The sequence below is a fragment of the Budorcas taxicolor genome, chromosome 21, assembly GCF_023091745.1.
Source record: "Budorcas taxicolor isolate Tak-1 chromosome 21, Takin1.1, whole genome shotgun sequence".
Classification (NCBI taxonomy): domain Eukaryota; kingdom Metazoa; phylum Chordata; class Mammalia; order Artiodactyla; family Bovidae; genus Budorcas; species Budorcas taxicolor.
This window is the reverse complement of record NC_068930.1, coordinates 61,339,959-61,367,684: the sequence shown is the minus strand read 5'-3', so window position 1 is coordinate 61,367,684 and position 27,726 is coordinate 61,339,959. Positions and strand designations below refer to the sequence as shown.

The 27,726-nt window shown below is 39.8% G+C and overlaps 1 protein-coding gene across 2 annotated transcripts; it reads right to left on the bottom strand.

Moving 5' to 3' along the window:
- Positions 1-27,726, bottom strand: GOLGA5 (golgin A5). 2 transcript variants are annotated; one of them, XM_052659753.1, is made up of 13 exons: positions 27,595-27,726; positions 24,889-25,465; positions 19,387-19,614; positions 18,250-18,469; positions 17,671-17,794; positions 16,018-16,221; positions 11,597-11,767; positions 9,108-9,236; positions 6,828-6,926; positions 5,872-6,097; positions 3,792-3,897; positions 1,713-1,776; positions 1-414 (listed from the first exon to the last, which is right to left on the bottom strand). In XM_052659753.1, the coding sequence occupies exons 2-13, from the start codon at positions 25,433-25,435 to the stop codon at positions 334-336; spliced, it is 2,199 nt and encodes a 732-aa protein (XP_052515713.1). In that variant the 5' UTR covers positions 25,436-25,465; positions 27,595-27,726; the 3' UTR covers positions 1-333. The 2 variants fall into 2 exon arrangements, with proteins under 2 accessions (XP_052515713.1, XP_052515714.1); XM_052659754.1 differs by having other exon boundaries at positions 19,387-19,611.

Sequence of the window (27,726 nt, the reverse complement as noted above, 5' to 3'; positions counted from 1 at the left end):
TAATCCATAATGAGTGTCACCTAAAATACAGGAAGCCTGTACAGAGGCATCCAACCCCAGCATCTCTGTGTGTACATATATACACCGTGCCGCTGACCTCAGAAAAAGTAGAGCTGAGCTTGCTAAGTTATTTTTGTTTCAGAAACTCTTACCATTTGAAGGAAATCAGAGGAAAATTTGGGTAGCAGAGTACTTATATAATAACTTAAAAAGTTCAATACTTGTAGTGATAAAATAATGTTGCACACCCCTCTCAGGAATTTTAGGCAAGTGACCCTTCCGCAGACCCCCCAGTCTGGAGAAAGGTTGATCACTGAATCAAGCAGGCTCAGTTCATTTGCCACGTGGTTGGTCATGGTGCATTTCTGGCGTGTAAGTCAACAGAACAATCATGACCCAGAGGTGAAGCAAAGCCTAAAGAAAGAAAAAACCACCTACGGATTAGCCAGTAAATCAACCCTCCCCAAAGGCCCACCGTGCAATGCACGGAGTGCAGAAGCGTGTCTTGTGTGTCGCAGTATTCCTGCCCTTACTGTGTCTGCAACCCTGCAGGCACTCAGAACATGCTTACTGGAGAAACAAGAAAGAAACAAACGCACATTCAAGTGAGCAATAGTGCAATGAAGGGTGATAGACAGCTACGATACCGACAGCATTCTCAGCTGAGGAGCAAAGTCGTGAACACACTTATAACACGCACATGTACACACAACTAACCGATCAGGAGATTAAAATACAGGGCAGATGGCCTGATTAAAAGTGCTAGATATACATGACGTTGGTTAGAAAGGGTCTCTGTTATAACAGAGTTATGGCTGCTATTTTGAGAGGGAGTTTAGCCACGATCTGTGAAGAGGAGATGGGAATAAAGTGTCAGGTTTCAGAGGCTGACTCAGGGTCCAGCATAGGACCTGCTGATCAGTTTTCACTAACTCCCCCACAGTGGTGCTGACGTGAGGAGGTGCCATGACGAAGCGCCTCGCACACCAGATGGGCAACATCGCATCTCATGCTCCAGAGGGCACCTGTGATCCTCGTGATCTCCCCACCCAGATGTGGGCATCTTCTGAGTCCTTTCTGATGTTACTCAGTTTTTTTTCCTTTTGCTCTACTACCCGTGCCTCTCATATTAAGAACTTTTTATTTGAAGGAGTAACTCTTCCCTCTAGTGGACACAAGGGAATTTCTAGCTGTGCTTTGATTTCTTCTCAAGAAAACTGTCCATCTTAATTCAGTTCAACTACTTTTAGACAACCCCACTCCGAACAATTAGTAGGCTCACAGAAGATAAGACATAGCAACCCAAACTATGGTAAGCATCTTATTAGAGATAAGAAATCTAAAAGAATATATACTAACTTTGAGATCCCTTTAGGAAATAAAGCAGAACTTACGGAAATAAGCTTTACTTCAAGACAAAAATGAAGTCAATTGTTTTGCATTGTATTTTTATCATTCGAGGGGCTTAGAAATAAAGGTTAACTATTAAACTGCACTACAGTTTTATTATAGGAAAAGCCTTTGAGCAATTTATTTTTTAGACATAATGAATTATTGACTTTACTTGCATACTTTAAGAAAAAAAGTTGTCAGAGATGAATTCTATACGCTTTCAAAACTGATTGCTAAATATTTAGTTAAAAAGATGAGCAGCTGAAAAAAACAAGTTAAAAATCAAATGCAGCACTGTTTCCTCAAACAAGCTTACTTACCATATATATAATCACAAAAACTCGTGCGATGGGATATCTTCGGAGAAAAATTCCCAGACGGATGCTGAGCAAGGGGTGGGGGTGGAGAGAGAGGAGAGAGTTACACTCAAAACATGTTTCTGTGATAATGTCTCGTGTTTTCTGTTTTTAAAACTTTACTCATTTAAACCGTGTGGGCACCATAAGAGAAAGATTAATTTTGTTTATAGTAGACTGGTAAATGATTACTTGTAACAAGCATATAAAATATCATAGTAGTGAACAAATACTTTTTTCGTTATTTGGCAATTGCTAAACTTTTACCACAAGCTGCTTCTCTTAGTTCTTTTTCGATATTAATATTCTAGATCTATTTATTTTTCATAAAACATTTTAAAATTATTTTTAAATTAATTATTTATCTGACTGTGCTGGGTCTTTGCTGCCTTGCGTGGGCATTTTCTAGTTGTGGCGAGTGGGGGCTACCCTTTGTTGCATTGCGAGGGCTTCTCACTGCAGCGGCTTCTCTTGCTGCGGAGCACAAGGCTGTAAGCACATGGGCTTCAGCAGTTGCACCAAGCGGGCGCAGTACTTGTGGCGCAGGCTTAGCTGCTCTGCCGTATGTGGGATCTTTCTGGTCGAGCCCTTGTCCTCTGCGTTGGCAGATGGACTGCTATGCGCTGTGCCGCCAGGGAAGTGCTAGATCTATTTTGTTTATCACTTCTCTTCAGCTACAGCTGCAGAAAGCAAACTTAGTCCCTTTAGCAATCATTTTTCTTTTAGGAAACAAAGGCAAGTGTGAATACATTAACAGGAAAAAGAGTCTAGTTGGAATTAACCTCTATATAGCTAATCTGGGAGCTTTTGTATGGACAAGGCAATGGCACCCCACTCCAGTGTTCTTGCTTGGAGAACCCCAGGGACGGGGGAGCCTGATGGGCTGCCGTCTATGGGGTTGCACAGAGTCGGACACGACTGAAGCGACTTAGCAGCAGCAGTATACTTGTAAAACGTTCAAAATTACAGAAACCCAGGTAAACACTTCAAGTAAGAGTGGGAAGCATTATGACATTCAGCCCTTACTGCTCATGTCTTTTTGCAACATTTTTTCCCTAAGACAAATACATGTACAAATACACCTTTCTTCTAAGACCTTCTGCTTCTTTCATTATCCTTAGCACAATGCCTTGCATATATATTCTCTAAACATTAATATGTATGTTGAATTACTCAATAGTTGAAATAGATGCACTCAATAATTTGGAGATAGTAACTATGGCATCCAAAGCCCATAGCTTCAGGAATTCAAATCAGTAAATCATCCTCCTTATTTTTAACACCATAGCTCCATTCTGACACAAAAAGGTAAGAAAAGATTGCTCTATTGTGCAACAATTCATTTAAACTATATTAATTACAAAAACTAAAAGGCCAGAGAGTTTAGCAGGTTATTTAGACATGAACTTTCTCAAGGTGATACACATACACTGGCAAAACATTTTCTTTATAAGGTGGATGACTCCTAGTATAAAAAGGTTTTTTTATGAATATATATAACACACATATATATAAATTATGCTATTTATATAGTATATATTAAAATCAGTACTATTCATTTGTAATATATAGCATCTTTTACTCATCATATGATAAAGGAGATAAAATGTTTAAATGGATGTATTCACAGGACAGAGGCTTTCTCAATGAAACTTAATGAATTTTTAAATAGAGTTCACTATAGAAAGGAGAGAAATGGCCAGGGTTAACCACTTCCAATAAAATACAGGCACTGGCAGACCTGTTAAAGAAATTTCATGACACTGAAATATCATGAAAGGAGTAAGGTAATTATCACTTTAATCATCAGCTTGGGAATTCCCCGGTAGCTCAGTGGTTAGGACTCCATGCTTCCACCGCAGGAGGTGTGGGTTCCCTGAAATGGGAACTAATCCCATAAGCCAAGTGGTGTGGAAGTAAATTAAGTAAGTAGGTAAATAAATGAATAACTATATAAGCTCTGCTGGACAGGACTCACTATGAAGCCACTGGAAAATGTTATAAAAATACGGTCCGTTGCTCATTGATACTGGCACGGCTTACCTAAATTGGTCAATTGAACTAGCAGCTTTGCGGACTTTCCCATACATTCCTGCCAGATTAGTTTCTGTGTCATTAAACAGAACAGGAACGTTTCGCAGACGTGTGCCTGTTTAAATAAGAAAATAATTAATGTACAGACACCAAATCAATTTTCTAACAAAATTATAGTTGAATTATATCGGGTTTCCCTGGTGATTCAGATGGCCAAGAATCTGCCTGCAATGCAGGAGACCCAGGTTCTGTCTCTGGTCGGGAAGATCCGCTGGAGGAGGAAGAACCCACTCCAGTATTCTTGCCTGGGAAATCCCATGGACAGAGGAGCCTGGTGGGCTACAGTCCATGGGGTCACAAAGAGTCAGATATGATCAAGCAACTAATACTTTCCCTTTCATACGTTATATTACATGTAGAAGAAGTTCTTAAGGCCAACTTTTAAGCGATATAACCAAAGATGAAAACATTTTTTAAAAAGTTAAAATATTTGAACTTCCATATCCACAAAAGTCAAATTTTAAAAACTAAGAAAATTATTTTCCTATGAAATGATCAAAAATTAGCATTTACCAAGTACTGGCAAGAGGTAGCACTAATGGGCACTTTCTTCCTGGGCCAGCAAAAATGAGGCTGCGCACTCTTTCTACAAAGCTGGTAACTCCCAAATCTGTATCTCCAGCCCGGGCTACTCCCAACTCCAGACTCCTCCAAGTACACGTTCCATCTCCATGTGGATGTCTGGTGGACACCTCTACCTAGCACGCCCCAAACTATCATCCTGACTTCTTGCCCTTGCTGTCAACCTTCTCTTCCTGCAGTTTTCCCCGCCTAAGCACATACTCCATCTTTCCAAACACTTTGACTCCTTCCTCTCAAACTCCACATCTCATCTGCCAGCAGTTCTATCTGCTTCCCTTCAAATAAATCCTGAACTCATGCCTACCATCCCCACTCTGATCTGAGTCACCAACATCTCTCACATGGGTTAACACCACGGCCCCTCCCTGGTCTCCCTGCCTCAGTGCTTTGTTCTCTGCAGTCTATTCTTGGCACAGCAGCCGGAGACATCTTGTTAAAATAGACAGGCCAGCTCAGCCAACCCTCTCCAGACCCTTCTATGGCTTCCTATTTCATTCAGAGGGGAAGTCCTGACACAGCCCTCAACAGCCTCCTCCCGAGGTCTGCCCCGCTCGCTCAGCCTACTCCCGCTGCCCTGCCCCCTGCTCTGGGCCAGTTATGCTGCTGCCTTAGGGCCTTTGCACCTGCTCTTCTTTCTGCCTGGAATATTTTTTTTTGCATCTCTTCATAGTCTACCACCTTACTTCCTTTGAGACTTCAATAAAATGCCACCTTTTCAATGAGGTCTTCCTTTACCGCCCTATTTGAGTTACTACCCCATCCTTACACCTGGCACCTTGTCCATCTTTCCGGTTTAACTTTTGTCTTAGCATGCATCACCATCTCACATAACTTGTTTACTGTATGTCGCCTCCCCTGCAGTCCCCCATGACACCAGAATGTAAGATCTACAGGACAGAGATTTGGGCCTCTTTTGCTGACGACTGTATTTCTGCCACAGCCCCTGATACTGAGTAGGCACTCGGACTGAAGTTTATACTAAAATCTTCAACATTCTTCTTGAATATGTATTTTGAGAATCTATACACTTCTCTACTTAAATTATAGAGCATGGATATACTCATGTGACTGACTATATATTAACTTTAATATTTACAGTTATGGTTTTTTAAAGCAACTTTTACTTTAAGGGTCCAGACAGCCCCTCTCAGGTGAATTCTTTGTCCTTGACAGCCTGTGAAGTGTCCTTGGACCTTCTTCTCCAGGTTCCAAACGAGTGAGTGATATTAATCAGCCTGCTGTCCAGTTCCCTAACGATCATATCAAACAGCATATAGACCAAGAGTCACATCAAGAGAAAAGCAGGTGCTCTGCTGGATAAAACTTATTTTTAAACAAAAATGTCTTTCTGTAACTTTTCAGATCATGTTTGAATTGGCAAGGTTGGAAATTAAAGCAATGAAATATTCCTTGGAGATTCCCCACCCCATGCCCCCCTGTTTTTTACCTTCTCCACTGTCAACTCCAGCCATGTTAATAGAAGACCCGTTACTACTGCTTCCGGCAGCAGAGTTGATCTGCTGCTCGAGGCGCTCCAGCTGGAAGACCAGAGAGTTCTTCTCTGTGCTGAGACTCTCCAGCATGGTCTGCTTCTGGATGAGAGTCTCAGTCAGCTGATGGAGTCGGTTTTCTAACTCAGACTGGCTGCTGTTGCTTAGGGTTTTATTGGTAAGCTGAAAGGCAAGGTGTTCATAAGATTACTGTAGCAAACGAGAGGCACAGAATGCAGAGACCACATTACTGCTTTCCCGCAGGGAATCCATGGCACTCAGCGGTTCCTCAAAACTCTACATTCTTTCACCATCTAAAGAAGTGATTTTCTAACTGTTATTCAGGGGGTCAGGAAATCAATTTGGCAGGTCACAGTCACCACTTACAAAAACAACAATAGAACAGAGTAGTACATAGAGGGCACGGCACATAGGGTATTATTTTGTGAAACTTCTGTTTTGGTTTTATATGTATAAGTGCATGTGAGTGGGAAGCACATGTTATTTTTTATGTTTTGCATTTTCAGCTAAAAAAAAAAGTAACTTTAATGAAAGACCTATTAGTAAGAAGATTTATCATTGGATTTTTCTTAGGAAACCACAATTATAACACTGGCAATTAGCAAAACCACCGATGAGGTTAGAAGATATGAAACTGTAAAGTAATTAATCACTCCTCGGGTGACTGATTACACTATACTTGTATAAGAAGCAAGCTGAAGAACAGAGCAAATGCAGAGTCAAATGGTATTAGATGAAAATTCTGTATCAGGTTGTAAAATAACATATCATGACTCCAAAAATAGGACTCAGGTGAAAATGTGTGTGGGGAGGGGGGAGTCTTAATGTATCCTTAAAAAAAAATATGTTTTACAATGATACCTTTTCCCGAGTTGTGAATACTGTTTCATACCTGATTCCTGAGTTTCTGAATTTCATCTTCTCGATCTTTAATCCTGGTTTGCAATGTGTTCTTTGTTCGATACAGATCTTCTTCTATGTAGCGGAATTCCTACACAGTGAGGCATAAATGAACAAAAGCTAAACCAGTGCTCCCCATGGCATCTCCAGTACCTGGAACAGTGCCCGACACAAAGTAAGCACTCCAGCAATATGTGCTGCCTATATGCTGAACAGACTTCAAGAGATTCGATGAAAAGTTAACCCTTCAGCATGATGTAGCCATCTGTGTGTGATGGACTATCTAAGCACAGGTTTTTATTAGTCATATGTTTCCTTTTTCTTGGGTAGATTATGTAGAGACAGAGCTGCTTGATCATATAAGTGAATGCCTAACTTATCGGAAGAAAACCTGCCAAACTATTTTCTGAATGGTTTTCAAAATACCTGTACCATTTTGCATTCCCACAGGACAATGAGAGAGTTCCAGTTCTCCCACATCCTTTCCAACATTAGGTACTGCTCTCTGTAAGGGTGGCTATTATGGGGGCGTGTAGTACAATCTCACTGTGATTTCAATCTGCATTTCCCTGATGATTTTGAGCAGCTTTTCAGGGGCTTATTATTATTAGGCAGTATTCTGCAACTGTTTTGTTCCATCACTGATGAAACAACGAGAGAGGGGAAAAAAGAAATACCTCCAAATTCACTAACAACTGCACTAAACTAGTTTGTACAATGGACACAATCAGTAAGAGTCAGGTCAGAATTAAAGAGTAAAGCGATGATAGGGAAGAAAGAGCAAATCATTAACTAGGCACCTTCAGAAGCATTACTTAACTGCAGACAAAGCAAAGCAAAGGGAGCTGAATGAAGAAGCACACGGGGTATGGACTCAGCCTGCTCACTGCAGTTTTCTCAGGTTGAGAAAACTGAGGTAAGTGAGAAGAAAAAATGAGGAAGGTTTTTAGGTAGGGGAATCGCAATTTACAAGAAGGTTTGCTGGTTTCTTTTAAGCTCTAGGCTAGCACAAAATTTAAGGTTGAAAGTACTAAAATTACTTTAAGGACTATTTGATCCCAAGCTTAAGTACTTCCCATCCAGAACATCTGATTACTAAATAAACAGCCTAGAGCTACATTCAGTTCCACTTTCCTCTACTTAACTCCCTCATCTTAGAAAAGGGCACTAGGGGTGGAGTGGTAAAACCATCGGTCACAGTAAAATGAAAGTGATCTCACTAACCATCAAGAACATCAAATTCTTGCCTTTTAATATAGACTTAAGTAAATTAAAATGCAATTTCTGGAAGGACCGCTAATCTTATAACTAAATTATCTAAGACAGGCTATGATGTATCCTACAGATTGTTACTCAGTGAATTTTTCTCTTACTACTCAGGAAACAATCACTTTCATAATAAAAACATACACATCTTTAAGAATAGAACCAGTTTCAGAAATGATAAATCCTAATGAAAAAATTCTTAAAAAGAATATAAATAGGCAAAGCTGGAAATGTTTAAGTGATGCACTGAGAAATATACAAACAGCTTTCTCTTTTGTAAAATGAAAAGCATAGTAATTTCATTGTGAAGATTAAATAAGATAATGTATACTAAGTACCTATAATAATAATGTTACTCAGTAAATTATAAATATTAAATATAGATTCTTATTGTGAAAATGTGGCTATAAACATGTTTAGCTCTGCTAATACTGAAACTATCATGTAAGTACATTAAAGTAATATAATTTGGCTTGGAGAGCAGACAACTGCTAATTGAATAATGAAATATAATTTTAAGCATGATTTGTAAAAACAGCTTGTGACAAGCATTTTTTTCTCAAACAGAAAGAGGAGTCTATAATGGCACTAATGTCTTATCTCCATTTCTAGTAAATAAAATTTACTATTGCTTCTAGAAAGTAAAAATGTGATAAAATAGGAAAATCAACTGCTGTCATTAAGTGTTCTAACATACATACTCTGACAAGAAGATACAATAAAATATAGACAGAGCAGTAGAAAGAATTTTGGACTCTGGGACAGGAATCCTGGATTCTGTTCTCTAATTAGCTGAATGATATTAGGCAAATCTCAAAGTCATTCTATGTCTCTAAGTTTCATCTGTTAAAACAAGCAAACAATGAGGAGGGTGGGTTAGTAATAAGGTCGGAGGGACCTCTGAGCTCAAGCTCTAAGAATTTCAGTAAGCTGCTTTACTAGAAATCACCTCATATGACTGCTGGTGAACAGTCTTCCTTGGGAATCCTCAATCAAGAATCCGTACCTGCTTCTGTCGGTCCAATTCTGCCTCTAGTTCTTGTTTAGCTGCTCTCTGCCCAGCTATTTGGTCTTGCAGATCCTGTAATTGTTCTCTTGCTGATTCTGCTTCACTCACCTGCTGAGCCTCCATATCCTAAAAAGATGAACCTTACATGTGAAAGCAATAATGAACTGTTTGGCTCAATATTTACTGAGTGGTCATTATGTGCCGTAAGCGGGGCTCAGCAGGCCCTGGAGGGATAAAGCTGAATGAGACAGACACAGCCTAGAAGGAGCACATAAACTGACCCTTCATTATGTAACACGGCAAACGGTGGGAGAAATGAACAGGACGCTGCGGCAGAAACCATTCGGTTTAATGCGCATGAGCAGACTGCGGCTCACTGGGAGATTTCCCTCTGTTCAAAAGCTAACAAGTTCAAGAGAAATAGAAATATAACATCAAGAAGGACTTCACTGCCTTAGTCCCCTAACACTGTAGATTATAATTAGTTTTTGTATATGTGTGGGTATCAGAAATCAACTCACAGTAAAAATATAACTTTTTCCCTCATATCATGAGATTAGCATATTACTTTCTTCTTTTTCTTTTAGCTCTATTACTATTCTCTGTTTTCACATCTTCCCATATTTCTCTTTCTAACTTCTTCCTTTGGTGTCACTATTCTCACGTCTTCAAATTACAAAACCACCTTCTAGACTGTCTGCAAAATCCACCAGCGGCAAAGAAGCCTGCTTTAGGTCTCTGTCTTTTCCCCCTATGGGGTAAGCCTAAGTCCACTCATATAGCACTACATGAGACAAACACTGGCTTCTCAATTTTGCTTTTTATCTTTTGGTTACACTGTGAATATATGCTCATCTCCACAAACTCTGCACTTCACATATCATTTGGAAATAACTGATAGATTAATGATACTCCCAGATAGTCAAGGTAAAATACTCTTTCACACAACTGTGTGGACGTAGCGGGAAACAGCAATAAGTTAAATTATTTTCCCTTACCATTTTCGGGGTTAGTAGGAAGTAGCCTAATTTTTGTTATCAATTTGACTAAATCAGACGAATTCTCAAGAGGTGGGCAGTGTGGTTAAGGGTACAGAGTCTGGCATGAGACAGACCAGGGTTCTAATCCTGGCTCTGCCACCTTACGAGTCACAGCAAGCTACTTTCCTTCTCCACAGCTAGATTTCTTCAGACTGTAGAATGAGAATCCATCATCTCCTTCAAGGGGTTAAAAGAAGGAAGAAAGGAAAGGATATACGTCGAGTGCTCAGTGCGGTGCTTGGCACTATAAGTGCTCAGCAAATGACAGCTACTACAATTACCAGCCATTCTTCCATTTTGCCAGACCCAATACTGTGGTCCTTATTATCAGTTTCATAAACTTCTTGAGAAAGGGTAGAGATGTGTCAATGTCATCAGTGATGCTGGGGTAGGGACGAGATATTGAAACAAATCATATTTTCCACCTCACCAAAAAGACATGGAGTATATGAAAAATATACATGAAAATATCCAAAAGTTTAGTGTTTATTCAATTTCAAATTCATGGGACTGAAGTCTTTGGGATTCAAAATTATTTATAGAAAAAAATCCTGCAGTTTAAAAGATAATAAGAAAAAAACTCAGAAATAACAGCAGTGACTATTTACTGAGCCTGTTATGTGTCAGGAACAACGTGAGGCCCTTTACACATAGGTTCCCCATAGAACCTTGTTCTCATCTGCAATTTACAGAGGAGAAAACTACGGCTCAGTGAGAGGGGGCAGTGCTGCAATGTAACAGATCTATTAGGTGCCAAAGCCTGGATACAGGATCTGCACCTAGATCGGACAGCCAAGCTTATACCCTAGGCAAGCCAGCCCATTCTTATCACTTCCACACTTTTCACTGTTATTCATGTACATCCTAAAAAATCAATAATTTCCTAAGTTGATGAGAAGGCTCATTATCCCATACTTTTTCTTTCTCATCCTCAGAGACCCCTCCTATGTCAAAGACCCTTGTTTAAGATAAATAAGTGGCCCAATTTTACCTTTAGATTAAATATATTAATTACGCATAAACAGTAAATTATAAGAAAACTATGGAAGATCATCCCTAAGCCCATCCTAATATTAGAAAGCACCCTTGTTTTAGAAGTGAACCCAAATCTACTTTAACTACTAGGATGTTAGAGCCATAAAATAAACATTCTGTCTGGTTCCCTGCATACCTCTAAGCCTAGAAGATGCATGGCACACGGCAAATACTCAGTATTTGTTGAATGAATGAGTCAGGTGACCCATGTTTCTTATCCCTGTAACTGTAAGTCGACCAATGGACAAGAAGCCTGCTGCTTTAGATTCACTTCTAGCAGGTAACTAATATCCCCACAGTTTCACACACTACTAATACCCTTCCCCCCAGATACAGAAGCTGTCACCTCTCAAACTACTAACACCTGGGGGTAAACAGCTGTCTGTGAAGCTGCACTGTGATGATTCTTACCTGTAACTCGGATCTCAGCTGATGTATCTGACCCATCAGTTTCTGTATTTCCTCCCTCTGTGTCTCCTTCTCGTGCCGAAGTTCCTCTAGCTCCACGCTGTTAGCAGTACTGCTATCTAGGCCTTCAAAACCAGATCCTTCCTTTAAGCTGTTAATCAGTTTTTCTTTAGACTGTCATAAAAAAAAAAAAAGAATAAATAAGCAAAGCAGAGATTAGCTTCTACACTGAATATCATCTACCACACACCAATTAAACCACGATGGGAATATTTCAATTATATTCTCCATCAGAAAAAGTCCACAGAATGTTAAATCCATAGGGATAAAAATGAAACAGAGCCTTGCTGTGTAGTGTTCTTGGACTGTAGTCCCCAGGACCATGTCACTGTTGAAAACTTATTAACAAAAGTACTCTCAAACTTTCTCCTCATTCTTTCTTATGCTTTTTTCCCTCCCATTATATTCCATTCAACAAATATTCATGGAGCATCTACAGTGGGTTTCGCACTATGCTAAGTGTTCTGTGTGATAAAATAATGTCTCTCACTCCAGATAGTACCCTTTGCCTTAACAATAAAAGAGAAGTGGCAAATATCCAACAGAAGGCAGTAAGCACAAGCTGCGAGAAGGCTGGATGGAGGGAGATTACTTGCGGAGTTCTGAGCAGGACAAACCACTTCTGGGGTAGAGAAGAGTTTACTCAAAAGACAGCTCTTCTACTGGTCCTGGAAAAAGGCCAAGATTTTAAAAGGTGTACAGAAAACAGAGGACAAAGCATAAAAACCCCAAAGCATGAGAGCCTGAAAGTATTCTGAGATGTGGTCAGATAGCATGTTAGGACCAATTTTGGGGGGCCTTCAGATCACAGGCTAAAATGTTCGAATTTTATTTGGCAGTCTAAAACCAACTGCCAGGAAGTGGATAAGGAAGTGCTATGACCGGAGATGCGTTTGAGGAGGGGACATCTGGGAGTGGTTTAAGGCAGCAGTTCACAAACTATGGTTGATGGGCCAGGTCTGGCCTGTGACCTTTTTTTGTACAGCCCACTAAGCTAAGGATGGTTTTTACATTTTCAAAGGATTATAAAAAAGTAAAGACAAAGAACATGTGACAGAAACCAGATTCAGCCCTCAAAATCTACAATATGTACTATTTCACCCTTTACAGAACAAGTTTGTTGATCCCTAGTATAAGGATGAGTTGGAAGAAGAAATTTGAGGTGGGAAGACTAGTTGAAAAAGTGCTGTAATCTAAGGCCAGTAACAGCAAGGACCATTGGTTCCTTCACCTTAAATATGAACTCTCTTCCATCAAAAATAGTTTCTCCTTTTTATGTGGTAGAATTACAGGCGATGTCTGCAAGCTTTCCTGCATTTTTCAAATTTTTTATAACAAACAGGATTAGATCTGTATCTCCATACCTCCACGTGGCTAATAAGCAGACCTCTTTACGGAGCTTCAGACCTGCATTTCTGATGGCCTTCTTGATACTGTCATCTCAATGCCACATCAGCTTTGCAAACTCACCGTAATTTATCATACTCTTCAACCCTAACCTGCTGTTTTTCCTGTTTTCCCTTTGGCAGTACAGGGGAACACTCAAACCAGAAACCTGGAATCATCCTAGATACCATCTGAGATGTCAACTCTCCCATCACCTCTTCACGGCTGCCACAGTTCTTACACCCAAATCTGATCGTGCTGCTCAAATTCTCTAACACCTCTCACCCCCTACCGTCACCTACAGGATAAAATCAAAACTTCTCTGCTTGGTAGGCAAGGGTTTCCACAATCTGACATCGGCGGTCTTTGAGTCTTCCCTCCTGTCTCTTGATCTCTAATGCTTGTTGCTCTAGCAACAGAGAACTAGGTGTAGCCCCTTAAACATACTGTGTTCCCTTGGGCCCCCTTTACTCTGGCATAGGCTGTTCTATCTGAAATCTCTGCTCGATCACGAGTCCTCCTACTCGTCCTTCAAGTTTCTCTTCATACAGATCTCCAGTGATCTCTGACATCTCCAGGCAGTTGTTAAGGGCTTCTTGCTTCAAGCTCCCACAGTGCTGCATCAATAATTTCATTATTCAATTGCCTCAGTGTCGTCCCACTAAATCAAATGCTCCCTTAAGAAAGGGGACACATCTTTTGAGCTCAGTATCCTCAGCACCTATCATAGTGCAAGTGAACAGTTAAGTGCTCAATTAAGAACCCTTCAAATAAATTAACAAATTACATTTATGAAAAGCAGAGATATTACTTTGCCAACAAAGGTCCATCTAGTCAAGGCTATGGTTTTTCCAGTGGTCATGTATGGATGTGAGAGTTGCACTGTGAAGAAAGCTGAGCGCCAAAGAATTGATGCTTTTGAACTGTGGTGTTGGAGGAGACTCTTGAGAGTCCCTTGGACTGCAAGGAGATCCAGCCAGTCCATCCTAAAGGAGATCAGTCCTGGGCGTTCATTGGAAGGACTGATGCTGAAGCTGAAGCTCCGATACTTTGGCCACCTCATGGGAAGAGTTGACTCATTGGAAAAGACTCTGATGCTGGGAAGGATTGGGGGCAGGAGGAGAAAGGGACGACAGAGGATGAGATGGCTGGATGGCATCACCAACTCGATGGACATGAGTTTTGAGTGAACTCCAGGAGTTGGTGATGGACAGGGAGGCCTGGCGTGCTGCGATTCATGGGGTCGCAAAGAGTCGGACACAACTGAGCGACTGAACTGAACACAGATAATTATATAGAAGAGTTTGAAGGAGACAGATATGATATTTCATAGAGGTAGAAAAAAAAAGCTGTTCCTAGCCAATAGCAAGCAGGGGCTAAAGTCAAAATGACACTATGGTTTCAAGCTTCACTTTCTAGGAAGACAGCAATATTATTTACCAAAACAGGAGAACGAGGGGAAAGCTGATTTGGGGTTTGCGATACCATATCCCAAGTAGAGAAGCACAGCAGGCATTTAGAAACCAGGTAGGAAGTTAGAGTTGGAGCCATGCTGAAGTCACATCAAGTGATAGAAGCAAGAGTATACGACAAAGCAACATAAGGAAGAATAACAGCAAAGTAAGAAAGAATAGCCAAAGAGGACAGAAGAAGAGCACCCAAGAGAAACAGCAGTAAAGAGAAGACAGAGCTGAGGCCGTACAAGTAAAATTACAAGGCGACTTTCGAGACGATAGGAGGGTTCACAGGGTCAACACATTCTACCAAAATCAAAGTGGATGGAAACTAATAGGAGGACAGAAAATATTTAGGTCATTAAAGACTTTGAGAAGACAATTTCAGAAATGTAGTGGGGACAGAAATTACATGAAAGAGTTAAAGTTAATAGTTCTAAAATGGAGGAGAGAGAACACTAATCCTGTCACTCAGTCGTGTCCAACTCTTTGTGACCCCATGGGCTATACAAATACAGTCCATGGAATTCTCCAGGCCAGAATATTGGAATGGGTAGCTGTTCCCTTCTCCAGGGGATCTTCCCAACCCAGGGACTGAATCCAGGTCTCCCATATTGCAGACAGATTCTATACCAGCTGAGCCACCACGGAAGCCCAAGAATACTGGAGCGGGTAGCCTATCCCTTCTCCAGTGGATCATCCCAACCCAGGAATTGAACCAGGGTCTCCTGCAATGTAGGCGGATTCTTTACCAGTTGAGCCAATAGGGAAGCCCTAATTCTGACAAGTTTGGCATTAAAAGGAAGGAGGACAGAGAAATGGACCAAAGTGATCAAAAGGGCCAAAAGCGATGTTTCTTCCACCATAGGTAGTAACTAGGGTTTCAAGATCTGGTCTTTGTTCTCCCACTAAGTAACCACATGATCTTGACCAAGCTGAGCCAGAAGAAGGCAGCAGAGACAAAGACACAGAGGAAGACACAGGACAGACTTGATGGAGAATGGGCTTAAATGAGGCGGAAGGAATCAATGAACAGGCAGAAAAATTACCCAAGGGGGGTAAAAAATGAAAGGACATGTCTTCCCTCTGATATTAAAGGCAAAGGAAAGAGAAGTTGAAAACTACAGTCTTGAATTAATTAAAGGGAAGGTGGAAAGGTGGGAGAGGAGATCTGAGAGTGGGAGGGGGCCTGGGCCAATTGCTCTGAAAAATTCAACAGAATCAACAAGGGAGAATCGAATAACTGTTAAAGACAAACACTGATGTTATCATGGTGACTAAGGTGACAGGTTGAAGACCTGAACTAGGTAGTGGAAGGATGAATATTTTTCTTAAAAGGACAAAAGTGGTGGGAGCAGGAAACATTTCCTCTTTTTTATAATATTTCTAAGAAGAACAAGACACCTGAAGTAAGCCAACGCAGCCAAAAGGAACAAAGCACCCCACAGATCTACAAAGTGCTTCAGGGAGCCTCTCCGTCAACTGGCCTGCCTGAACATTCACACACGTGCGTCTCAGGCTCACCTGGAGTATTCGAGTAGCTTTTTGCTTGTAGTCAGCTAATTCTTGCTTAGAGGAGTCCAAGTTGGACTTCAGCACTTTGACTTGCTGCTGTAGCTCATCCACTCTCTTCTTCTCATCTGAGTGTTTTCTTTCTGCCAGCGTAACTGCTTCTGCCAAATTCTGACGTTCCACTTCCATTTTATTAAGGCGTGCAGCAAACTCATTCTGTGGCAAATTTTTATATCATACTTATTATCATTTTGCTTTGAGAGAGTTTACAACCATCCATTTAGATATCTTATGGGATTTATTAGCTCAGCCCATGAAATAGGGAGGTTAAAAAAATAAAGTTCTTCATTTGTTAGGAAGTGAAGCACTGGAACTCTAAGCTGTGGTTCCCAAACATGGCAACGCATCAAAATCAGTGAGGAAGTCTGTTAAAAACACAACCAAAAAAAAGAAACAGCCAACCAAGGCCTTCCCTGGGCTCAACTGAATTGAAATTTCCAAGACTGGGCTTAGAAATCCTTTTTTTAATTGGTTACCCAGGTGAATCTGATCACTTGAATACCAGGTCTGATCTGATACTAACTGATCAATGAATAAAGGTCTACAGAAAACTAAAAAGCCTATTAGAAAACAAATGGAAGACACAGGTACACAGCTATATCTTCTCTAATATCATGGCTAACATTTTTCCTTTATTTCAAACTGTCTACTAAACTAGTCAACGTAATTTTTTTTTAGCCTAAGAAACTTCAAAAGCACACTCTAAAGAACAAAAGGTCTGTCCCTTACTAGCCTAAATTTAGTTCTGAGAATTATTTATATTTTATCCTTATTTTCAAAAGCTGTGTGTGTGTGTGTGTTAGTTGCTCAGTCATGTCCAGCTCTTTGTAACCCCATGAACTATAGCCTGCCAGGTTCCTCTGTCCATGGGATTCTCCAGGCAAAAATACTGGAGTGGGTTGCCATCTCCTTCTCCAGGGGATCTTCCCAACACAGGGGTCAAACCTTGGTCTTCTGCATTGCAGGCAAATTCTTTACTGTCTGACTCAGAGCTGAAAAATCACTAAACTAGATGCAAAAATTCACTTAAGAGTATAATTCTAAATAAACATGATGTACACTTTTCTCTTACAATAACACAATCAGATTAACTTGGAATCAGAAAAAGCTTAAATAAAAAGAATAAATGAGATGCCTCAAATTAGCTTTTAATCAAATACTGGTAATGCTTGTTGCACAATCAAATTAAATGAAAAGATGTATGCATCTAATGAACACTAAGTGTTTTAAATTTTCAACATATAAAAGTAAATACATTTAGCAAGGATCAAGATAAATATTCAAATACTTAGTTTTTGTCACAGAAACAAAATTTTCTGAAATACACTGTAGAATTTTATTATAGTACATGTGCTATGAATGGTATAAAGTGATTCCTCCTCATTCAAATAATAAAATAGCCATGGGACTTCCCTGGTGGTCCATCGGCTAAGACTCTCCACTCCCAATACAGGGGGCCCAGGTTCGATCCTCAGTCATGGAACTAGATCCCACATGCCACATCTAAAGATCTCACATGTCACAACTCAGACCCAGTGCAGCCAAATAAATAAGTAAATAAAAATATTAAAAAAGAAAACAGAGCCCCGCTGTCCCCATTCTAACCTGCATCTGTTTGTAGCTCTCCTGTTCTCTCTTCAGGGTGGCATCCGCTTCATGCAGTCTCTCCTGAAGAGTTTGCAAAGCTTGATTCTGCAGGCTACTACCCTCACTGTGATCCTGTATTATTCTAAAGGAAAATACATCACTTGAAATAACTTATTTCCACAGTATACAAGCGAAAAGGCAGAATAATTTTTAGAGCATCAGCAAATTAGCACACACAAAAAGATGGTTTTGACTAAAACATTCTTTGAGAAGTCTTTTTCTCTTTTAATGGACTTTAATCTATATTTTTGGGCATCCAAATACAAGCACATGCCACATGTTATTGTATGTCAAAAGATTAATGACACTGCTCCTCAAATATTTTAAAATTCAGAATTTGCTAACAGTGCATCTCAAGATTCAAACACCATTTTTAATCACACACATTCCAGCATTAACCAAAAGCTACATTTTCCCCTCTTGCAAATTTCCAAAGTGAAAATTTCACAAGATGGTATGGTATGACTACCATGTTTATCATTATGTCCACTGATAAATATTCCAGCTCATTTTTTCATTATTAATAGAATTAGCTACCGTGATTTTTCACTCTGTAAGGCTTCCAGTGCTTCTGTGCGAGTATTCAGCAGCTGGTCAGCTTCCTGGAGTCTCACTTTCAATACAGCCAGCTGGGAATCCTTTGCAGCCACCGCTTCAGTCAGGTCATCGACTTGGGCTCGAAGTTCTCGAGTTATTCGATCAGTCTTTGAATGGTCAACATTCCACTTCTCGACTCTTGCTCTTGCTCTGTTTAATTCTATTTTAAAAACAAACAAACAAAGAAACGAAAAGAAAGAAGGAAATGTCTCCATATAAGTAAACATGTCTTTCTCAGACACAAAGATTTTTCCTTTAAATCCCTTTAATACCTATTGCCAAAATTAGGAGCTTACAAATATATTTGAATTTTTTGCTCCAAGAGGGATCTCCATTTTTCAAGGCCAATACTCATATCTTATCTTATAGTTAGTTGGTTGGAAAGGGACATGAAGTTCGCTGCTGTTTTACAAATGTGTTTTTCGTAAAGCATTTGGAAGCCAAACAGTAGACAGTAGAGAGCTCACAAGACTAAAACAGTCAGTGGGTTTTTGGAGTTCTGCTATAGATATGAAAGAATGCAAATCCAAATCAAGGGTGGACAATGTATATCCCAATAGGATCAAAAGAAACAAAAAATCTGAAGATAGACACTGGGAAGGAATCTGTTTCTTTCCAGTACTGTGGCCAAAAAAAAAAGTGCTTTGAATCTAGAAAAATGGTGGTGCAGAAAGAGCAATGCAATATAGATCTCCATACCCTAGGCACCATCTGTAATTGTAAGCCTGGCAGCAAAAAATCACTTTGTTTTAAATACAGAAGCAAACTGTACAGGGTCTCTGGGAAATATTTCTACGCCTAAATTAGTCTGGGAAAGAGTGAAGCTTCTGAAGTCAGTTGAACAAGTCTTAATACATCTTCCTATTCACAGTTTCTAAAGGATGACCAAATAAACCAGTGTTCTGATTCAGGTGAATAACATGCAGCATTTCCAAATCTGAGCTCTCTATTTCCATGAAAATACTATTCTACAAGTCTCATCCAGGATATTTCTAACAGTTTAAATGCAATCAAGTTTTTAGTATATTTTTTGAAATGCTACATTCCTAACCCTGGATAATTTAGAGAAGTCTCTACCTTCTTGAGTTTCCTTGGACCTTTGAAGTAATGAGGCCATTTCTTGATTTAAATTCTGAACTTCATTCCTCAACAACTGGTTCTCCAGGCGAAGGTTAGACAGTTCATGCGATTTGCCATCATCATTAGGCACTGGGTTGGGATCAGTACAGGCAGCATTTGATAATACATTTTCCTTTGAAGAACCTTCGTGGGCCTCATGGCCAGAATCTGAACCATGAGAGGCTGCTGTAAGAAAGCAAATACATCTTTGTAACATTGGAACACTCCTTACATATGCATTCATAGCTTACTGTGGTAGAACATCTTCTGGTTCAAGTTAACTGCTACACTAAAACATCATAAAAAAATCAACTTAAATTCTTAAGAGACTTCCCTGTGATGAAATTTCATTCTCACACATAGAGTCTCTAGATTTCTAAGGACCCTCAATGGATACAATGAATGAATAGTGATAAAGAACTGATAGAAGAATATAGTTCTGGGAAAGGGAAAAGCAGAGATAATTTATGTACTGGGGTTTAGGTAAAAACGGTTTTGGTCTCCTTTTTGTCTATGAATCATTTTTGAAAACAAGGATGAAGTTTCAACACTGAAAAATAATGGAGAGGAATACAAGCAGAGCTGTGGGTTTCAAGGCAGTGAGTAATAACAGGTCAGGACAATCTGTTACACACCAAACTGGAATCTACATTGCCTTACCTAAAGATATACTCCTTAATTCAGATACTCATTGTTTTGGATTTATCTTGTTTCTAATTTGTTACTAAATATGCTGCAAATACACTTTTCACTTGCTCCCCTAAAATTAAGTATGTGCTAAAAAAATGAACCGTATCTAAATGAAAAATTTTCTCAACATCTTTAGTGATCAGGGACATGCAAATTAAAACCACAACAAGAACCAATACACACCTGCTAGAAGGCTAAAATTAAGACAACACAAAATGCTGGTAAAGATACGGACCAACTGGAACTCAGACTGACTGTTGATGGCAGTATAAGCGACAGGCTGGGGAAAACGGGAAGTTTCCCCAGCTTCTTATTAAATTAAACATGTGCCTACCACCTGACCCAGTAACTCCACTCCTGAGTATTTATTGAAGAGAAATAAAAACATTTTCCCACAAAGAGAAGGACAAAAGTGTTCACAGCCACCTTTATTCACAAAAACCAAAAACTGGAAACTACTGCAATGTCCAAAAAAGAGTGGATGAACTGTGGTGTATCCATACTACAGTAAAATGCCACACAATTAAAAAAAATTTAATATATTCAATAACATGAGTGACTCTCACTAACACGTTCAATAAAAGAAGTCAGGTAAGAAAGTATTCACACTGTATGCTCTCACTTTTTGCTGGCAAACATACAAAGTTTCAGAACAGGCAAAAAGTAATCTAAGGTGAAAGAAATGGTAACAGTGGGTGCTTGAGGGACGGGTGGGGAGATTAACTAGAAAAGCACATGAGGCACTCTCTGTAGCAAAGGAAATGTTCTTTATCACAGTAAAGGTGTGAGTTCCATAGGTATAGCTATTTGTATTAATACAATTAAGATTTGCACATCCCAGTATATGTAAAAATGATGAGACAGAGGAAACTTGAATACTGACTAGGTATTAGAGGATACTAAGGAATTATTGGGGCTTCCTGGTAGCTAAGATGATAAAGAATCCACCTGTAATGCAGGAGACCCGGGTTCTATCCCTGGGTCAGGAAGATCCCCTAGAGAAGAGAACGGCAACCCACTCCAGTATTCTTGCCTGGAGTATTTCATGGACAGAGGAGCCTGGTGGGCTACAGTTCATGGGGTTACAAAGAGTCACACATGACTGAACAACTAACACATATACAAGGAATTATTACATTTTTACGGTGATAATGGTGTGAATGTTTTTAAAATTTGTATTTTTAGAGTTAATAAAATATTTATAGAAGAAATGATATGAGATCTGTGATTTACTTCAAAATAATTCTGTGGAGGGTAGAAGTAAAGAAAGACATTGAAAATGAGAGGGTATAAATTAAACCAGAATGACTACAAGCTATTGATTATCATCATGGGATAAACTGTTGTATGGGGGTGGAGGGGAATGATCAATCTCTACTTTGATATACTTGAAATCTCCAAAATAAAGATATTTTTAATGAATAAAAAATGAGAGAGTTTTAAAAGTTACTTTCAATTTTATAAGATTTTAAAAAGATATAACGTATATATCCAAGCCTATAAGATATATCTAAAGCAATATTTAGAAGGACATTTATAGCCTTAAATATTTATATTAAAAATGAAAAAAAGGAATTAATGAGTTATGCACCTATCATAAGAATTAAACAGCAAAATAAACCTAAAGAAAGCAGAAATTAATAATAAAGACCAGAAATTAACAAAACAGAAAAGAAACATACTAGAGAGGCTTGACATGATCAAAAACAATTTTCTGAGAGAAACACTATAAACTACATTGTCAATACATTTTTAAATCTACATGATGTTGAAACACATCAAACTGTACACTTTAAAAATGTGTAATTTATTGTATATCAGTTATACTTCGTTAGCACTGTTTAAAAAAAATAAGCATTTAGCACAGTGCCAGATATTGGTATTCCTCAGGTAGTATTTGTGATCAAGCTTTGATTTCTGCAAGGTTACTATAAATGATTAGTGTCTGTATTAAAATTTCAGCTGTGACCACATTATTTTCCTAAAATTCAATAAATATAATCCTCCCCAAAGTATATGAAATAGACGAATTCTTAGGAAAAAAATGTAACTTACCAAAAACATTTAAAAAGAAATGGAAAATCACTTGAATCAATAATTAAATCTTTCACTAAGAACAGCCCAGACCCTAATGGTTTCACTAGTGAGTTTCAGCACACATTTACTGAAAGGTAAGTTTGGTTTTAGGTTTAAATAAAATAAACCAACTGATCTGTATACCATATCAGTATTAAGGGGAAAGACTGTGATATTGCAATACTTACAGGAAAAACTGCTAAAATTCAACATAAAAACTCAAACTAGAAATACAGAAAGACATCCTTGACCTGATAAAACGTACCTAAGAAAAACCTAACACAGACTGAAACAGTGAAAGCATTCTTTTTAAGACAAGGAACAAGACACACACAGTTGGTTTTCAAGTACTCACCAATGTAATAAGGCAAGAAAAAGATTTTTTAAAAAGATAAAATGGTTAAGCAGAAAAGTCATTATTCACAGATGATATTATCATGTTGCTGAAAATTTAAATGAATGTACAGAAAAATATGAAGCCGAAGAGGTGTCTAGGTTGCTGCGTATGTGTGCATGCATGTGAGCATATTTACATAAACCGATATGTAGCAATCAACAGAAAGTAAAAAATTTTAAAGCATACTATTTATAAGCGTTTTAAAAAATATAAACTACTTAGGAATAAAACTAACAAAAGTATGCAAGACCTTTATGGAAGAAACAAAACCGTAATCAAAGACATCTAAAAAATAATTATACCATGTTAACAACTTAGAAGATTCTACATTGTAAAAATGCTGATTCTCACCAAACTATCTATGTAGAAGCAATGGACTCTCAATAAAAAGACCACAGAATTTTTGTGGAACTTGGCAAGTTCTAAGCTGCATATGGAAGTACAAAAGCCCCAAGAATAGCCTATATCAAGAACTTCTATTCACTGAGACATAGAAAGAGGAAAAACATATGATAAAACTGGAGGAGAAGAAGAAAGAATTGTCATATACCTTCATATATAAAGAGTATCTATGAAGCAATAAAAAAAGACAATGCTTCCACAATATTCTGACCGTATCTCAACTGCTGCATTTACTACACTACACGTAGATTATCGGTGTACAAGTATATCTCATCTAATAAACTATAACCCATTCAATTCTGTACACTGGCTCATTAGGGTCTCAATAAGCATTTGTAAAATTAATCAAAAATAGTTGAGAAGAAATTTAGGACTGCTTGTACTTCAATCTGCCAACAAAGGTCTGTCTAGTCAAGGCTATGGTTTTTTCAGTGGTCATGTATGGATGTGAGAGTTGGACTGTGAAGAAAGCTGAGTGCTGAAGAATTGCTGCTTTTGAACTGTGGTGTTGAAGAAGACTCTTGAGAGTCCCTTGGACTGCAAGGAGATCCAGCCAGTCCATCCTAAAGGAGATCAGTCCTGGGTGTTCATTGGAAGGACTGATGCTGAAGCTGAAGCTCCAATACTTTGGCCACCTCATGCGAAGAGTTGACTCATTGGAAAAGACCCTGATGCTGGGAGGGACTGGGGGCAGGAGAAGGGGACAACAGAGGATAAGATGGCTGGATGGCATCACCGACTCAATGGACATGAGTTTGAGTAAACTCCAGGAGCTGGTGATGGACAGGGAGGCCTGGCGTGCTGCGATTTCATGGGGTTGCAAAGAATTGGACATGACTGAGCAACTGAACTGGAACTGTACTTAAATCAACTGCCAGTGCATGTGTCTGTCTTGAAAGCCCAAAACCCATCTCTTTACCACTTTTTTGTCTTGAAATACAAGAAACACTTTGTTCACTAAGAGCCAAGACTATGTGGTAGTGGTTTAGCTGCTAAGTTGTATCCAACTCTTGAGACCCCACCACTGCAGACTGCCAGACTCCTCTGTCCATAGGATTCTCCAGACAAGAATACTGGAGTGGGTTGCCATTTCCTTCTCCAGGGGATCTTCCCGACCCAGGAATCAAACCCAGATTTCCTGCATTGCAGACAGATTCTTTACCAACTGAGCTACAAGGGAAGCCCAAGACTGTGTAAGAGGCTTTAACATTTAAGAACACAAGAAGCTACCATGAATTATCAGCTCTATAAAGAATCCCAGCAAGAACTTATCATGTTCATTGTTGTTTTAAAATGTCTCCTAGGTATACAAATTAGCCAAATCATCATGTAAATATCATTTTTGCAGGTGAGAAGGTGTACATTTTGAGGTAATTTCATAGCAAACGGAACAACTGAAAACCAGAATTCTAAGTTTTTAGTTCACTACTAGGTCAATGCCTTCAACTCTCCAACTTGGATCAAAGTTCAGTTTCTTATGCTTTACTTTCAGGGAAGGCAGGGGGAAAAACACACCAAAAAACTCACAATCCAAAATGTAAGTGAAGTACAGCCTCCTGTCATTTTTATAATACAAATGACAAAGAGAAATGAATTGGAGACATTTCCAAATCCAAAATTATACGTTTTCTTCCAGATTTCAAAATGTTCTCGGTAAAGTTACCCACAGACAACATTCGAAAGTCCCTACTATAACTGTATATTGACTAATGGTGTTCCATGCTCTCTCCCTTATTCATGCCACACATTTCAGAGAGCCTGCCCTTCTACCAACAGGGAGGTAACAAGTGCCTCCCGTCATCCTCCCAGATGATGACAAATGCCACCAGAACATTTTAGGCTATAACACATCCAGTTTGGTTAATTCTAAAACAAACAGAGGCCTAATTAACTACCGTGGCTTTGGCTCCCAGAAGGATTTTCTTCAACGGCTTTGACGGTGGTTACATTGGTGTTCACAGAACTGACGCTGGATGTCTGAGAACTCTGCAAGACAGGGGTTTTGGCCCTTTCTTTTTTGATTTCCACTTTCCCGGTAGGCTCCTTCTGGGAACTATTAAGAAAATCAAACAGCAGCTCATCATCAGGTTCTGACTTTTTTCTTCGAACAAATTGGGATGAAGGCCTAGGAGCAGATGCATTTTCAACAGGATGGGAGGTCTCCCCCAGAGTCCTAGATCCTACTTTTACATTTGCAGTCCCAGCTAAGATGGTGGCTTTTTGATTTCGAATGTTATCAGCTGCTGAGGAAATGTAAGTAGTTTTAGATCCCGTCTGGTAAGTCAAGTCCGTATTTTGCTGGTGAAGTTCAGAATAGTCAGTATTTTTGCTATAAATAATGTTGCTGGTGTTCTCTTTTCTACTGAGAGCTGTTGCAGCCCCTTGATCAACTCTGTTTAAAAGATCTTCTGCCTTTCCAGCTAGATCAGCAAACCAGGACATGATGGGAGCAGAATAATCCTGTTGGTGAACCTGTAAAAAGGACGTAAAAGGATCAGTGTGGCAGAACACAGAGGCTAAGACCAGCCTCTGGAGTCAAGACAGTCCCGGGTTGGAAAGCCTAACCGGTTTCTTACTACGTAACTTCAAGCAAACTATTTAACCGAAACACTTCACCTAGAAAATGAGGAAAATAAGTGTACTTATACTATTGGATGGTTTTCAGATGAAACAATACACTAAAAAACATTTTGAAAATGCTGAGCACATAGTAGGAGCTCATTTTAGTAGTTGTTGCTACTACAACTACCACTACTACCACCATTCCTATTTCAACTATGTGTAAATCTTGATGTAAAAAAGCCACTGAATGTCAAATAATATGGCAAAATCCCAGGATAACCAAATAAAAATAATTTTCTGAAGTTTGTTGTAAAGCGCTGATTAACACAAAAGCTACTTCAGTGTTAAACTGCAACACTATCATGGATAATTTAGGTGTGCATATACACATTTAAAACACACCTCCAATAGTTTGGATTCTCTGTACCTACCATATGCACATTAGGCTAAGTTCCAAATAAAACAAGATGATAGCAGAGCCATCCATTTTGATACATATACTTGGGTACTTATCCAGTGCCGCAATGAATCAAAATAATGAAATAACTAGCTTCCATGACATAGGACAGTAGTATATATAAAAAAACAACCATCTCTTGAATGTGCACACTGTTTCTTTGGCCTGTGGTGCTGGCATTCTTTCACAATTAACTCTTTCGTTCTTGGTCTTCACCCAAATGTCATGTGTTTCAAAACCAGCTCTTTCTTTCCATCTAAATTAGGTTCTATCATTGTCTGTACACACACCATTCTCTTCCCTGACAGCCCTTCATGTTTTATATGTATTTTCCCCCCTCTTGGGGAAGGAGAGGAAGAGAGTGGGTAGATAAAGGTCCTTCGTGTTTTATATGTATTTTCCCCCTCTCTTGGGGAAGGAGAGGAAGAGAGTGGGTAGATAAAGGTCATGTCTTTTGCTCACCAGTGAATTCTCAGCATACTGTAGGCACCATAAATACTGCTGAATGGAATTAATTTTTGTTAGATGCCCTGCAAACATTATCTTTAGCACACATAATTTTCACAACCACATTCTGTGTTAAGTAGCAGTACCCCCCTTTTTTTCCATAAAAAAAGGTGGGGGGAAGGTTGAGAAAGATCCCAGAGTTTAGACAGCAGCTCAAACAGGCAAATCTAAGTCAGCCAAACCCACTTTTAACCCCTGCCTTCTCAATCTAGCCTACCAGTATCTGAATAACCTCAAGAAGAAACTCACCCCTAAACCTGTTCCTTACAAAATGGGATGATTACATGACCATGTATTTCACAGAGTTTATGTAAATCAAATGAAAATGGAAGTGACATGCTCCCAAACATATAAAACTCCCTACAAAGTATTTATTATTCCCAAGTAAACACTGGTGGTAATTAGGGGGCAAATTATCTCTCCTGATAAGGCGATCAAAACATACTTAATAATTTCTTCCATCTTGCCTCCCACCTTAAAGTTTTAAAGGACTTTCAAACAAAAGCCTGTGCCTTAGGACTGAGTACCCAATTAAAGGTTAAGACGGGCCCTGGGCCTTTCCCCCATGGACAAAAGAAAAACTCTAGCCGACTTCCGAGGTAGAATTCTGAGGTCATTCTGCCCAGTAAATAAACGGCACACACCGAGGTGAAGAAACAGGGCGAGAGGGCGTGGGATGGGGACAGGTCGGCCGACGGCGGGGGCAGGGCCTGCTCGCCGGCCAGGTGTGTCAACGCGGAGGAACGGAGGCTGGGGGTCAGCTGGTCGGTCCCCTTGAGTCTGTTGTCGGGATCTTAGGTAGGCGAGTCCAGACCCCCAACTTTGCTTCCCACCCACTTCGTTGAGCCTCCGGAGGGGGAAGACGGGCCAAACTAGGCTGAGGTCGCGGAGGCAGGAAAGGGGAGGGCACCAAGCCACGTCCGTGGAGATCCAGGGGGGCTCCCTGCCCTCTTCTTGCGCCCCTAGCAGGGCGGCGAGACCAGGATCTCTGCCAAGGGGCTGCCGCCCCCGCCTCTAAGGCCGTTAACGCCCCAAAGGGACCCATCGGGCCGTAGGGCCCCCGCGGCCGCCTCACCTGAGGGCTCTGCAGCGGCTGCACCGCAGCCAGATCACCCTCCCGGGCCGCCCTTCCTCAGCAGCAGGCCGGGAGAGGGCTCAGGTTGAGTAGACCCGGTCCCGGACCTGCCACGGCCCAGCTACTCTTCCG